At 40.2% G+C, this 14,623-nt stretch overlaps 1 protein-coding gene across 16 annotated transcripts in view; it reads right to left on the bottom strand.

The window, feature by feature from the left end:
- The window catches only part of ADAM22 (ADAM metallopeptidase domain 22), a 127,925-nt gene that overhangs the window by 4,369 nt on the left and 108,933 nt on the right, over positions 1 to 14,623 (bottom strand). For 7 of the 16 annotated variants that reach the window (XM_038123214.1, XM_038123205.1, XM_038123247.1 and 4 more), the window contains 4 exons: positions 12,737 to 12,837; positions 12,119 to 12,185; positions 9,249 to 9,359; positions 7,087 to 7,173 (listed from right to left, as the gene is read on the bottom strand). The exons of 1 other annotated variant lie outside the window; for it this stretch is intronic. In XM_038123214.1, coding sequence (XP_037979142.1) covers positions 7,087 to 7,173; positions 9,249 to 9,359; positions 12,119 to 12,185; positions 12,737 to 12,837 — 366 coding nt within the window. Of the gene's footprint in view, positions 1 to 7,086; positions 7,174 to 9,248; positions 9,360 to 12,114; positions 12,186 to 12,736; positions 12,838 to 14,623 lie in introns of those variants that run through there. 8 more of the 16 variants (XM_038123238.1, XM_038123300.1, XM_038123254.1 and 5 more) reach the window with 4 other exon arrangements.

Raw genomic sequence — 14,623 nt, 5'->3', positions numbered from 1 at the left:
GTCTTTATGCGTATCTTACACATCTCCGAAATTGATACAAACATAGCAAATATTATTTTTGTAACATTAATTTACACAAATGCATGCATTTGGAGGCCAAACTGTTAGTTGTGGAGTAACAAAGGCATATACAAAGTGCTAATAACAAATTGTTATACATGCAAGCATCATACAGTGCATATTGTTCCAGCCAAAGAAAGAGTCTGATGAGAATATACAAAAATGGACTGATTAGTCAATGGCAATCAGCATTTCTGTACAAGGTGAGTAGAGTAAGCAGGAGCAAGTAAATGTTTGTATCACATGAAAGGCATTCTTTTCATGTCAATAAGGCAAGAGCACATTATTGACTGAAATTTTATACCCAAGAAAAACTCTTATGCTTCTGTTTTGAGATTCTGCACTTTTCCCACTTGAGAGGTTCCTATTAGGCTCTAAATCTGGGCAGAGTAAAATGAAAAAAAGGCCTTAAAGTAGAAAAATTGAGCTGTCCTGGCCCCCTTGTTCTCTTGTGCAGACCAAGGGCATTCACCACAGGAGGCCTCTTAATACTGCAGGCACATCACTCAGCCCTCCCTGAGCACTGCTATCCAGTATCTTCTGAGTTAATGTGTCCCTGAAGATGGAAAGTTTCCATAATAATAAGTGAAATTTATTTACCCTTAAATAATTATTCTTTTATTTTGGACTATTGTATCATTTTGTTGTGTCTGTAGCTCCCTACAATAGCAGATTCTCTTGCCTCCCATACAAACAATGACTGATGGTAGCCACAAGCAACAAGGTGTCAAGGGAAATTATATGATGAGAGCTCTCCACTCTGGCTCATGATCCTCTAATGCCTCATGTGGTAGCCTCTAAGTTCAACAGCACTTAAGAGATTTGCATTGGTACAATTATCCAAACATGGAAGCATACATCTTCAGTACCTGCACATTGATCACCCATTAAGATGAACTGGACATACACCAATGTTTTCAGGAAGAAAAACCCTGAAACAGCTACTGCAGTATAAAACAAGGTTTCTGTATGTCCGACATCATGGATCTGGGCACCAAACTGTGCATACTAGAAAACAGGTTAATTTAAAAAAAAAAAATTCCAGGGAAAGGTTGTCAACAGCGCCCTGCAGTTCACTATCCATACAAGTCCTCTCATCTCTGCCCCCACTTGGACTATCACTAATAAACTATTTGTGGATCTAGAATGAAGAATATAAGGAGAAAAGGGAGGGGGGAAAATAAGGAGAGCAGATTTCACATATTATTAGTAATCCAATTATTTACAAATTTTACCCCATTGCTGCAGCAGAATTTTAAACTTTCATTTTAAAATTTGCAACACGCACTTGGAGATCAGAAACAAAGACCTGGGCTAGTAGAATCTGACTTGGCAAGCCCTATCAGAAAGCCGCTTATAAGGCAGCACAGCCGGGCGGGTGGCACAGAATGAAGGCATCTCCCATCTCTTTCACCACGCCAGGCACGACACTTCCCAACACACCACAGGCTCTTCACATTTTAAATACTCTAAGAGAAGGCCACAGTGAGAGGAAAAGCCATGGCCAATCTTCCTCTCCATCCATCTGAGCAGGTGATCCTGGAAGGAGTAACAATCCCCTGAAGGATAGGGCATCTTGAATATTTTCCCTGCACAAGTGGGTCCTCTAACCAGCATCCACCAGGATCCCTAACTGAGCCTTTCAGCCAGGAAGCTTTGCACCATAACTCAAACACTCAAACACAATGCTGCCAAGGCTTCAGTGTAGCTGCCTACATATCCTTCCTCCCAAACCCCCTTTGCACTGCCTGCTCACCTGCAGTTTGCACATCTAACTGATGTGAACTTTGCTGCCCAGCTGCATCACTACAGCCAACACATCAAGAATGCAGTTGCACACTTACAGAAATGACCTTGCCCTCCCCTCACAGGGCCTCACCACTTATTTTTGTTATAGAGTTATGTTCTGTTTTTTGTCATCTTTAGTGCCAGCTACTGAGACTGTGAGCATACATGACACAGCATATGCTCACAGATCTTACAGTGCATCTTCTGTGATAAACAACATTGTTTGAGGTGGTTTTGACCACCTTTCAGGTTGTGCCCTGCAATTGTGTATGTGCTGTGTATCCCAGATTTACATATACTTTAAATGAGAAAGGTCACGTCTGGCTCTTTCTCATTTACAGGATGGAGAGACAGCATTCAGGGACACTTGCAGGTTATGCTGGGGTTAAAGGTAGGAAAATTTGGCAGTTTTGGTCAAGGGTGGGATCCACTCAGCTTTCACTAGGGTTTCAATTCTCCTGCAATCAAATCCATTAGCTTCCATGCCAAATGTTGCTTATAGCTGAAACTTACACAAGAAACCAGTACACACCATGACAGAGATTTAGACTTTTACTGCCAACCCCAAATGAAGCCATGCACCTCACTGTAAAAATTCTAAATTTTGACCAGAAAGCAAGATAGAAGAGCCACTTTATGTCTTTCTGTCCTGAAAGCTAAAACTAAGAGTGGGTGGAGACCATTCTGTGATTCACAACAAACACTGTGGCAACAAGAAGACATCTGGAAGCAGTGCCTGCAGCCTTGGGCATACCTGCTCCCCTCTTATCCCTAAACAGTGAAGATTGGCCAACAAGAAACCATGCAAAATGTGTCACCTGGTCTCACAACTAAACACCTTGCAATTTTGAGTGTCATTTTAGCTGAACTCAAGGCAGGTGGCCCTGACAGATCTGAACTTTTCATGAACTGTGAGTGATTCTCTTTTGCAGACTGAAATAATGTAATGAAATTAAACTAACATTCAACCTGGTGAAAGCATTGCAAGCCCAAATATAGACCCTATCAGCCTCATCTGACCTTTGCTGCTGTGGATTCAGCTCTTGGATGACATCATCAGCCTAGATCCTACCTTAGGAAGTTAGGATCTTCTAAAAACACTGGTGTGGCTTAACATTTTAAGGTAAGTTCCTTTTTAAAGCCACAGATGTGCACACATATCCTCAGAAAGAGCAGCAGCAGAGGGCACAGGAGGCTCATGGAGGGGCTGCAGAAGAGACAATAGTTATGGCTTGAGCTGTCACTTGGAGCAGTGAACTGTGCCTCAGAAGCAGGCACTCACATGCTTCAATGAACCCTTCTCCCTAACTCTTGAAACAAAATCCTGATCCTACTGACATCAGTAGGCATTTTTTCATTACCCACCAACAAAAACAGTATTTTGCTTTGGTTGTAATAGGGAAAAGGCTTGTCAGTTTGTTTTTTACTTTAAGCACAGTCTAGAGCTGTCTCAGCAAGAGCAGCTTGCCAAGGCTGGTCATGGCTCTGGCCTCAGCTGGATGCTCACAAAAGAAGGTAATGGAGATGGTCAGCTGAAGAGGAACTGAGAAAAAATCAAAGACACGAAAGAGCATTAGCAATAGGAGGGAAATTACAGCCTACTGTCTCCTCCTTCCATGCTCCTTCTTGATGCCCTTCTGATTTAGGACAGCCATTTTGCTTCTGGTTATGTGCTCCGGGTCTCCATCTAAAAACCCTTTGTTTGGAAACCACTTTTGTGTTTAAATAACACGTAAAATATAACTTATTGTAAATACTTGCATTAAATCAAATGTAGGCGGCTCAACACTTTAGAAAGTGCCTTCTAGTCTTTTTTGTTTAAAATTATCTACAGAAATGCCATATTTGGGGTTTCTGGCAGTTTGTTTTCTGATTCCATCACGGCTCCATGAAGTCTTTTAGATTTAGTGACAATTCTGAGTAATCCTTAACCATATTTCAGAAGGTCAGCCTGTGCAGTGGACATTGTAATTGGCAGTAAAAAAAAATAAGCAGTAGTAGCACATTCATAAAATAATGTCCCTTACAGCAAAGCTAAAATCAGGGAGAGGCTTCCTGCCTGATCTTATTGCTGAGGTTATGTTGTTGTAGCCTGGCACACAAAATTAAAATCTAGACTAGATTTTGAGCAAGACAATGAGAGTTTTCTTCACAGATCTTATTTTCTTACAGATGGGAATCCAACACTAGGGAGTTTTCTGGTGCCAGAGACACCAGCTACTATTATTACTATCATTATAAAAATTAATTATATAGAAATACCCATCATACTTGTAGACTAGAAAAAAAAAATACTAGAAAATCAGGTGTTAGAGAGACAAATTATGATTTATAGAGGGTATTTCAAGTAGATGGAGAAAATCTTGGTGATGACTAATATCTCTATTTTCTGAAAATCTGCAACTTTCCTAGAAAGTGTTTTTATCATTTTTCCTTATTTTATTTCAACTCTTCCTACAACAACACCAGTCATCAACGTATTGTTTCTAAAACTACAAGGAAACAAGCACCACAGCAGTATTACTTTCAGGACACATTTAAAAGAACAGAGAAATCAAAGATGATTAGCGACATGAATATTACTCAGCTAAATATCTGGTGTGAATGTTTTATCCTGGGACTCTGACTCATAAAATATAGTACCAGCTGGACAGTCTGACTTCAGCCTGATGTTCTAGTTTATCAAGTAGGATCTGTTTCATTCTGTTTGTGAATCACTTCACAGGCCCAGGCTCAAAACCCAGACATAAGATTTTCTGACACACCATTCTTAAGAACAGTCTTTTCCTGTCCATGGTATCATTAAGCAAAATTGCATCTGATTTTTGTGGAGAAACTGTTAGTTCAATCTCTTGTAAACCCACAGCAACTCATCTCAGGAGATCTGATCTTTTGCCTTCCATAATTGTCTGCAGAACACTTCCCCATGATTACCTCATTTAATTAGGACAATTCGTATTTCTAAATTTATTCTAGTTGCTCTCTGATTTCTGAGGGTAACTGCTGCAGGCAGTGATTAGTAAGCTTCTGTGGTGCAAAAAATTTGATTTATGTTACATCTCTGCTGATATATAACCTTTAAAACTCACATGGGTCAGCTCAATCCTCATCTACATGCCAAAAATGCTTGGTTTATCTCAAATACAATTAAAAATGTGACTCATTCGGTGTAGCAGCTGAATACCCTCAGAGGCAGAGCTCATTCCCATCAATTTAATCTAATTACTAAATAGAAATACACTGATACTAAAAAATTAAAACGAAATTATGAGTATGCAAAGAGATTTTTAACCCTGTTTAACTAAACCATTTAAAGTAACCTGTATTAAAATAGTGCTGTCTTCATATTCCATCAATGTGTTTGTTTATGGCTACCACAGGGCTTCTGATACAATAAACCCTGAAAGATGGCTATGGGGTTATGTTATGATGGGCAGCTCTTGACCTTGCCTGGACAATAAAAGTCAAGAGGCTATTTTTAGAAAAGGTTTTGGTAATAAAACGCACCTCACCTCCTATGTGAGTTTGCCTCATTTCAGCTTCCAGTGACCTTTGGTCATTTTCAGTCTTATTTTGCAAATCTAAAGGTCCTCCCACACACAGAGATGTTGCTCCATATGCAGTGATGTGGACTCCATGATCAGGTAAGTGTTCAGCTGCTCCCTTAAACTGAACAGCCTGAGGCTCTCCAGTCCTTTCTCTGGTTTTTCTGGGCTTAGATCTCCCCAGTTCTAGAACGTGCTTGCTGAACTGCAGACACCAGACCTGGACCCTGTATCCCAGCGCTGAAACAACCAAACTTACAATACCCCCTGCCAGAATGCCCAGGTACCAAGAGACTTGTCTGATACTGACTGGCACTATCAAAACAACCTCCTGTAAGCCCTGGATTCTTGCATTGGGGATCTCTTATCAATTTTCAGGACTGAGATCAGGGCTGACAGGCCAAAGTTTACTCATTTTTCCTGTTTGTTCATTGAAAACCTTTCCTGCAGCTTACTCTGTCTGTGATCCATGAGGTGTTGAAAACAAACAGAAATGGCTTTAAAAACTAACCATTTTATGGTTATGGTGTTTTAAGACGTCAGGACATTTTTAGTTCTAAAAATTATTAAATTCCTACCCTGCCATTTAATCTCTGCCAGTGTTACTACTGGAATAAAAGTGTTTCATTAGTACCCTGTGATACAACTCCCATCATATTTTTTTTCCAAATGCACACTGTACACATTTAGTGTATGTTTCTGTCCTGTTGCACTATTATTATAATGGTCTACTTGTGTAGCAAAATTATTAAGATTCTATTTACTTGTTCTTACCATCCTTACTGTTTTGTCTGAAGATTTTGCTTATTATTCTTTTGTTTTGTGTTTCTGTAACTATCTTCATTTTTGATATGTCAGCTTACAGCTTCATGGATTTTGTACATGCTTTATGTTATTTGTTATAAATTGTCTTCCATTCTCTCCTATGCTGGCTCATTTTTTCAGCTGATGCAGAGATCTGTCTCAGCTGTGGGACTGTGTCTTTTGGGAATATACTGCAACATTCTGAGTCTCTTGATTCGTGTCCAACAGGGGCCCAGCCTCATCCATGCTTTTTCTCTGTAACTTGGAATGCATCAGATAATGCACACTCTTCCCTTTCAAAAACAAATTATATTATTGGTTGAATCTTACCTCACTTATAACAGATTAATTAGCAGTTTGACAATTAGAGCACAGAGTATATTCTCATAAATTTAGTTTTCCAATTACTATATATAAATTATCTCATTTCAGGCTGAGGGTAAAATACCACTAGTTTTTAGTCTTTTTAATTTAAATTTTAGAATGCACTATATAAGACAATAGATAGAGTCAATGTGTTATGAAACCACTTGCTTCAGCAAATTAACATTCTATTTAAGTTAATACTATTTCATTAGTGATAAATATGTCTCATGCCCATAAAACACTATTTGGCATAAAATGATGAGAAAGCTACTACAAGCTATAGATGATGGTGGGAACGCATGCACTACACACACCCTTTTCAATGGCTTCATTAAAACATTCAGAAAAAGAATTGTAAATTGCACATGAAGCCAAAAACAGACATCAAAATGCAGCAAAAGAAGAGGGGCCCTTTGCACCTAAGTAACTTGTATTGATTTATACAAGGTAGGAGTCCCAAGATATTTGTATATGCTGGAACAGCTCTAAAAAATGAGAATTATAGAATTAATTTACAAAATACCTAAAGTATGGTCCTTCTGTGTTTTTATTCACATCTTCTACCCACTTAGCTACATTATATTCTCTTTTGAACCATGGGTTTAAATACCTGCAGAAAGCAATGGAAGGAACAGAGAAAGCAGAAGAACAAGAATAGAAAATCTGAGAACACACAGCACAAGCTTAGCAAGGATGTCTACATCCCCAAAATGCAAGTGAATATGGCAAATAAATCAGTATGGATTTGGGTGAGGACTAGGCAATGTGTACAACTGCATGAGAAAATCTGACCTACAACAAGGCTCATGTTCAAATAATCTGGAAACTCTTTGGGATACATCGTTCATTTAATGCCTTAAGGGTAAAATTCACTCCTATGCAGAGGGCCAGCATTAAGCTCATGGTTTGAACTCCCTCATGATCTCAAAATAAGGATGAAGGGGCATTTTGGCTTCAGTCATTTCAGACATTTGCTTGCCAAAGACACACTTTTGCACCCATCTAGACAAATTGCAAGATAATGGCTAAAAGACCACAGAATCTTGGGCTTGACCCTTTTTACAGGAATGAATTTCAGCCTCATCGTGTTAAAAGGTTTGAATTTTTTGCCAATATAGTGAAAATTTTTACACTTACAGGCAAACAACCCTCTGATTTTTCAACGTTCATTTAGTTTGGCTTTAATGGAGGTAGGCTGCAGAGTTATCTCACATTTTACAGAAGCAATATTGACACCAAAACCACATTTTTTGGAAAAAAAAGCCTGAGTTGCATACTCATATTATTTACATGAAAAATTATGAAATAAAGATGATGTTTAATTATCTGACAACAAATTACCAAGGAAGAAGAAAACTTTTCTGTAACAAATTTTTCCCAATCACAAGATAAGCAAATTCCTCCCCCTCTGTCATGTCAACAAAAAAGGGAGATGCAGAAAATAGGAGTCTGCCTGGACCAATTTAAAGTTTGTTCTTGTCACATATGAATGGCAACAATCAAATGATTATTTGTGATCACCATCTTTATACAACAGAAACTAGCACAATGAAATAGGAAACAAATTTTAATCAAGGAAAATGGGAAAGAAAATTCCTCTTTAAGTTATTTTTGATACTTCTGGTCCAGTTCTTGCCACCCTTATTTATGGGAGTGACTCCAATGACCTCACACATGGGAACAGGCCTTGCAAGTTATTGCTCAGGTGAATAGAAGTTGGGCCAAATCATGTCATTCAACCCCCTCCATATTTCAAATAATGATGACAACAAAAGCAGCAGCACTTTTTCAACTTCTTTTGCTCCTTTTTTGCTCTGGAACGTCTCCTCCCCGCCCCGCGCAAGCACAGCCACAGCTCTCAGAAAGTACTCGCCCTCAGCCACAAGTGCTTCTAAGTAGCTTCCTCAGCTCGCTTATCTATCAGGAATCGGGAGTGCTTTATGCTTTCCAGCTTGGGGTCTTAGAGAAAGAAAACATCAAAAGCGGTAGTGCAGCAAAACAGATGAACCACAAGTGAAGCAACAGGCTGATGCCAGCGTCACCAGGAACTAATAAACTTCTGCTTTAGCTTTAATTGTACATTTTCTTGTACTTGCTGCAATACTTTAAACTTGTGCTTTTTCAGTTGAAAGGGTCTTTTGGTAACCATGAAACACTCCCAATCTGGCTTCCTGTATTAGAAAACAGTGTAAGGTGCTTTCAAGCATGCAATTGTTGCACAACCATGTTGCAGGGTTTCCTGGGTCTGGGTATATCATTCACCACCTCAATCCATCCAGGTTACAAAAAGGTTAAACTCAAGTTACTGCAGACCACTACATGGTACCATTGGAAAGCCCTCAGGCTGATCTTTCTGGCCACAAGTCCATTAGTAATGACCAGAATCCGCATTTCCTTTGGGTGAGAAATTCTGCTTTGAAACAAGGTGTCCTTACGCATAAGCCTAGAGCTAGACCAACAGCTCGATTCGGCTCGTAGCGCAACATGCAACAAGGCAAAAGACCTGGGCTCAAGAGTACTCGTACTCCTCAGGCTGGTGAGGAGGAAGGGTAGCTAGCGCTGCATCAGCAGGAGCACCTCCAAGCAGTCACGGTGTTTTGCCACAGTGAAACTATCGGATACTAGGGAAGGAACTTTTCACGGGACAAAATGGCAGCCCAGAATGCAGGGGCAGGTGAGACTGACCTGTGATCCCGACTCCCTGTTTGGGGGTGGTCGGAACCCCCTGGGCTTATGCCTTGGGCAGGGATTTGGTGGGCGAGAGAAAGCCCAGGCTCAGATGCATGGGTTACCCGGCTGCAAAAAGACAATATATAATAGAAAGTCTAAACCAAAGACGTTCTTATCAGTTATAACAATGAGGAAGACAAATGCTTATAGGAAAAGCAGTGCAAATTAACAAAGGTCTGAATTGCTATCTGTTCTGGGACTGTTTTAACACAAGCTCCCAATTAAACTGTCAATTTATTCAGAAAACCCTCATCATTCCTGGATAATTCTAATTGATTTTAATAGGGAACTATTTATCAGACCATTTCATCAGCCAGTTTCTGAAAAAGCATTTGGCCTGTTGGCATTCCTTCCACATGTAATGAACCATCTGCCTTTAGTAAAGAATAATTATTTTGTTATCAAACATCCAAAAACAATTAAAAATGTCTCAAAATATCTTTAGCAGTCTCCTCCTGTGCTTAGCATAAGTCTTGTTCATGTACGCCAAGGGTCACACAAATGTGTGAGCAGGACATTTTTCAGGAGCTGCCCAAAGTGTTTGCAACTCACTGTCAGTGCTGATCGTGAGGGCTGCAGACTTCATATCTTGCTCAGTCCTTAAGAAATTTTGTTTAAATGATTAATGGCACAATTCTATTTGATTCTTGGCTGTATACAAAAAGCACTGCCGACCCATGCATACAAGTATCTTTGAAGGCAACCACACCAGTGTGCTCCTGCTTAAAAAAATTGAATTCTGCACAAGGTATGGCATTCATAAACACAATTTTATAATGGTTAAATACAGTCTGCTAATTACAGGAGACCAACACTCTTTTCCTTTTTCTTCCATATCAACAAGTATGCTTTATTGGACTCCTAAGGGCCACACAAGCTGACTTTCTAAATACTGCTTCAAAACAGATTTCAATATTATTCTGTATTTCCTAGACCAGGCAGAAAGGTAAAATGGTCTGGGAAAAGCCTTCATGTATTCTGCAGTGTCCTCAAAACAGCTGGTGTTGCTTTTTTTTCCCCTAAATAACTAAATGCTGGTCACAGTTTGTTCGTTCTCAGACCAACTTCTCTCCTTCCAAAACAAGCTGTCCCTCTAACCAGAGAGATAATTGCCCTCTAATAGCCCTGGCAGTTCTCTCCATTCCCCACTGAACTGACACAGCATGTGGATCATTCCGTGGGAGCTCTCTCTCCAGCTGGTGACAGGACTGCCAAGGAGACTCGGACAAGCCATTCAGGCCTGCGCAGTCCAAGACAGACCTGACCAGGACAAAGGGTATTTTCCTGCCTGGCAGGCCTCTCCCAGGAACACACACACTGTGCTTCATCCCTGAAAGGTTGCTGCATGGCCCTTGGGAAGTACAAGCCTCCTCTCTGTAGCATCAGGGCTGCTGCTGGGTTGAGACATCACCGTAACAAGCAGCAAGAAGGAAAGCAGAGAATTAGGTGGAAATTCAGGGGCGCTTTTAAAAGACAAACAAATATACAGGGAAAAATATTTCCAACTCACAATATCTCTGTTTGCCTGCTTATTTAATGCTCCAAAGTTCTCAGAGCAAATCTCATTTGTATTTTTGGCAGTTTGGCCAGACTAATTTTGATTTTATCAAACTATCTCATGCAAGGAGAAAAGAAAATGAGCAAAATAGTATATCAGAGTTTATCAGCACAAAGAGCACAAAGACTCTTGAGATAAACTCCTCTGAGGGCTAAAATTTCTGATTCCATGATGCCATTTTGATCATGCAATGTTATAATTGCAATGTGCATCAAAGTATTGTTTCTGTAATTTGTAACATAGGATTTTCTCTAGGAACCCTTTCTGAGCCTACTCACCTCAAGACAGTGCACTGTAGGTAAATGAAAAGTTTTAGAACAACTCAAAATCCCCAAACCAAAGAAAATGGGGCCTAGAGAGCAGTTAGCATTATTAGCTTACAGCAGGGTTGGTAACAAGCCCATTTGCCCATCAAGGTGCAAAGTTAGTAGTCATGTTATGGGGAAGGACACTGTCACTGCCATCATGGCCAAAGAAGGGGCCATTCATGTAGGGTGGAAGTGCTGTGAGAGCAGGCCAGTGCTTTTGACAAGCCCAGAGGTTTCCAGCCATTCACCACTCATTCACAAGAGAGGCCTGAACCAACAGGCTTAAGTACATAAGAAAGGCCCTTCCTGTGCAGGGACCACTGCACACATGGGCTCTTTAGGAAATGTAGACAATAAATCAATAAGCCAGCAACTCTCAGCTGTAGTGGAAAAGTCTGGGGATCAGTCACTTGGTAGAGACTTTAATTACCCATTCATCACAGGGCTTAGTCAAGACTGGCTGTTTCAGGCTTGCAATGTCAAACTTCAAGGTACTCTCAAAGCAGACAGATACCTCTCCTAAAACCTCCAGGAAGGTATGCAGAGATACAAATCTCTGACTCTGCAATGGCCCAACCCAAGGTGAAGACAAGGGTAGGAAACAGTCAGGTTATCAGAAACTCAGTATTGAACCAGGATACACTCAGCAATGGCAGTTTACTGTAGACAAAAGCCTGCAGTGATGGTGCAGGCTGCCACCATCTTTGGGAATTGCTATGGGAACGACTGTGAGGAAGCCTACATAAAAAAAGAAAATTAATAGTTAATTTTTAAAGAATACACGAAAAGAGTTTGAAATACATTAGCCAAACCATTTAGCAGATTATCACTCAGCAATCAGAATGGGCCACAGAGCAAAAATGCAGCTGTCTACTTTTCAGTACTCTTAATTTCCATCTACAAAACATAAATATGAAAACTCTACTTTTTGGCTTTGCTTTTTTTAAATTCAGACTTACTCAGTTGAATTAGACCGTGGCCTAAATCTTTTGCCTCTGACTTTCTTTCTGTTTCCTCCTATATTACCTGAAAGAAATCAAAGGACAAAGACAGTAAAACAACTTGAAACTCACCTGCCCCATGCCAAACTGCATATTCTTTCTGCATCCATAGCAAAAGGCTTGCTACCTTTAACTTTAAACCATTAACCTTTAACTTTAATCATTTAAATCTCACAGGTCTGTTCCTCTTGAATTACCTCAGACACCTTTCTCTACTTTTTGCTGCAACTGTACAGAGCAAAAAAACTCCTTTATTTCAGCTGTTATTTGGCAAAATCACTACACTTCAAGAACACTTAACACTGCCTGATAAAATCACAGAAGCTGGCAATAGTGAATAGATTTTTTTCTCTTTTTCATGTTAGCTCACACTGGAGGGAGAAATTAAGTGTAATTTCTTTGTGACAAAGCACTGTGCAAAAAAGGTACTTATGTAGGGTGCTGCTAAATCCTAATTCCAAGTTAATAACAATTAGCACAATTTTATGGAGTCCTAAGATCAGCTAAACTTTCAGCAGAGCAGCAGTGGTCCAGAGGCTGGTTTCCACTGTGGCCAGCACAGTGATTCGCACTTACCTTGCCAAGAATTACTCCTAGGCCTCCCATTTTCACAAATGTCTGAAATATGTTTTGTGTCTGGGATCCTTTCACTCCAGGAATGAGATAATCCATTTGACCTGGAATAGGAGGGCTCAGATGCGGTTATTGTTAAGGGTATTGGCTCACATCAATGTTAGCTCAGTGGTTTGGTCACATTCCCGAGGCCAGTGACAAAACACAGCCTAAGGTCTGTCTGCACTAGCAGAGCATCCAGGATTTCTGATTAAATTCTGCAGTTACACCTTGCAGCTGTCCCTGCAGTGGTTCCGTGTGCCCACATTCAAGAGCCAGGCACCAGCACTGCTTTCTCACTCGTCTGCTGTGGAATGCACAAACACCGGCGCACACCAGATTTCCTTTGGATTTGCAGCTCTGCCTCAGTTCCGTTCCTAGATAGAAGATGCCCTTACTACTGTGCTCATTTCAAGGCTTTTTCATCTCACAGTCAAGCACATCCCGCCCGCAGGCTGCCCACTCCCTCCTTACGTTGCTGCAGGAAAGCCAGGACAGCTTCCCTCAACCCACTGCTACCAGTCTCAGGGGCTCAGGAGTTTGTGACGAGCATCCTCCCACCCAGAGCTGGTAGTGCCAGGGGAGAGGTAACTCTGCCTCATTTTTGCTAATTTTGAACGTTTATATTTTATCAGCCAATTGCTGCAGTATACACTTCTAATGCTAAACTCAAAGCTAAAAATAGTCTTTTTATCTAGGTGCTTGGTGCAAACTGTTTTTTCTTTCCTCTTGCATTCCTTTTAAGAGCCAGAGATGTATATGGTGATGTCCAGCACGTGGGGTTTTGCAACAGGCTGCCTCTTGTTGAACTAGAGCTGCTGCTCAGCTGTTTGCCATGAGATCTACAATTATTTCCAAAAGAGAAGAGGAAGTTGAAAAATCTACAATAAATGGCTTACGTATTACAAAGTCTTGCTTAAAGGAACTATTTTTGTAGTTTTTAAGTCTGATGCATTTTTCAGCCTCTGCTTTCCTTGGGGGCATCTGAGAGATGCTCTTCGTTTCTCAGAAGCTCAGGCTAATCACAGCCACTGAAGCGAGCCCAGGGTTTCATTAATTCAAACTTAATCACATCATGAAAGGTCTGAGAAACTACAGATCCACTGACAGATTTTCAAACACTTCCTCCTCCTCCTCAAGGTCTCTTTCAGGTTCAGGAATGTCTTGCTGTATAATGGTTTTGGTGTTTGCTATTTCACAATAGCCAGAGTTATCATAAAGTTATGTCTTAATCCTTGAACATCCTCTGAATACCAGGTAATATTCCATAGTGCTTTCCAGCATGGAGAAGCCCAGGCAGCTGATGGCCCAGCCACTCTAACATCTCCCAAGAGATGCCATCCATACCAGCACACAGAGCAAACCAAAACCAGCTTGGAAGGTAGGAGGTAGCACTCTGGGAATTCAAATGGAAGGACTATGTCAGCTGTATCACAATGTTAATGGAATATTTGTCAGACTTACTTTTCCAGACTTGACAGTGGCACAACATACCTGAATTGGTGGTGGGAACAACAAAACTCTCTAGTACAGACAGACCTTAGAAACCATTAGCTTTTTGGAACAAATAATAAAGAGAGACACATGAAATAAATGAAGTATGAAAAGAAACACAGATACTGCATGAAAGAAGAAACACATTAAATTACAGTCCTTAAAAATAAATTTTTTTTAAACTGGTATTTAAACCTGATAGACAAAGCTATGAAAACTTGCTTTCCCAAGACTTTGTTTCAAAATTTTAAACAAATTAATAAAAATTCTCTAACACAAACAGTGTATCATTTAAAATTAATGCTTGCTTCCTGAAAAAAAAGCAACCCACACATCTAAAAAGCTGAATTTAAAAAT

The sequence above is a fragment of the Motacilla alba genome, chromosome 2 (genome assembly GCF_015832195.1).
Source record: "Motacilla alba alba isolate MOTALB_02 chromosome 2, Motacilla_alba_V1.0_pri, whole genome shotgun sequence".
Taxonomy (NCBI): Eukaryota; Metazoa; Chordata; class Aves; order Passeriformes; family Motacillidae; genus Motacilla; species Motacilla alba.
The sequence above is the reverse complement of the archived record's forward strand: the minus strand, read 5'-3'. Positions and strand labels throughout refer to the sequence as shown.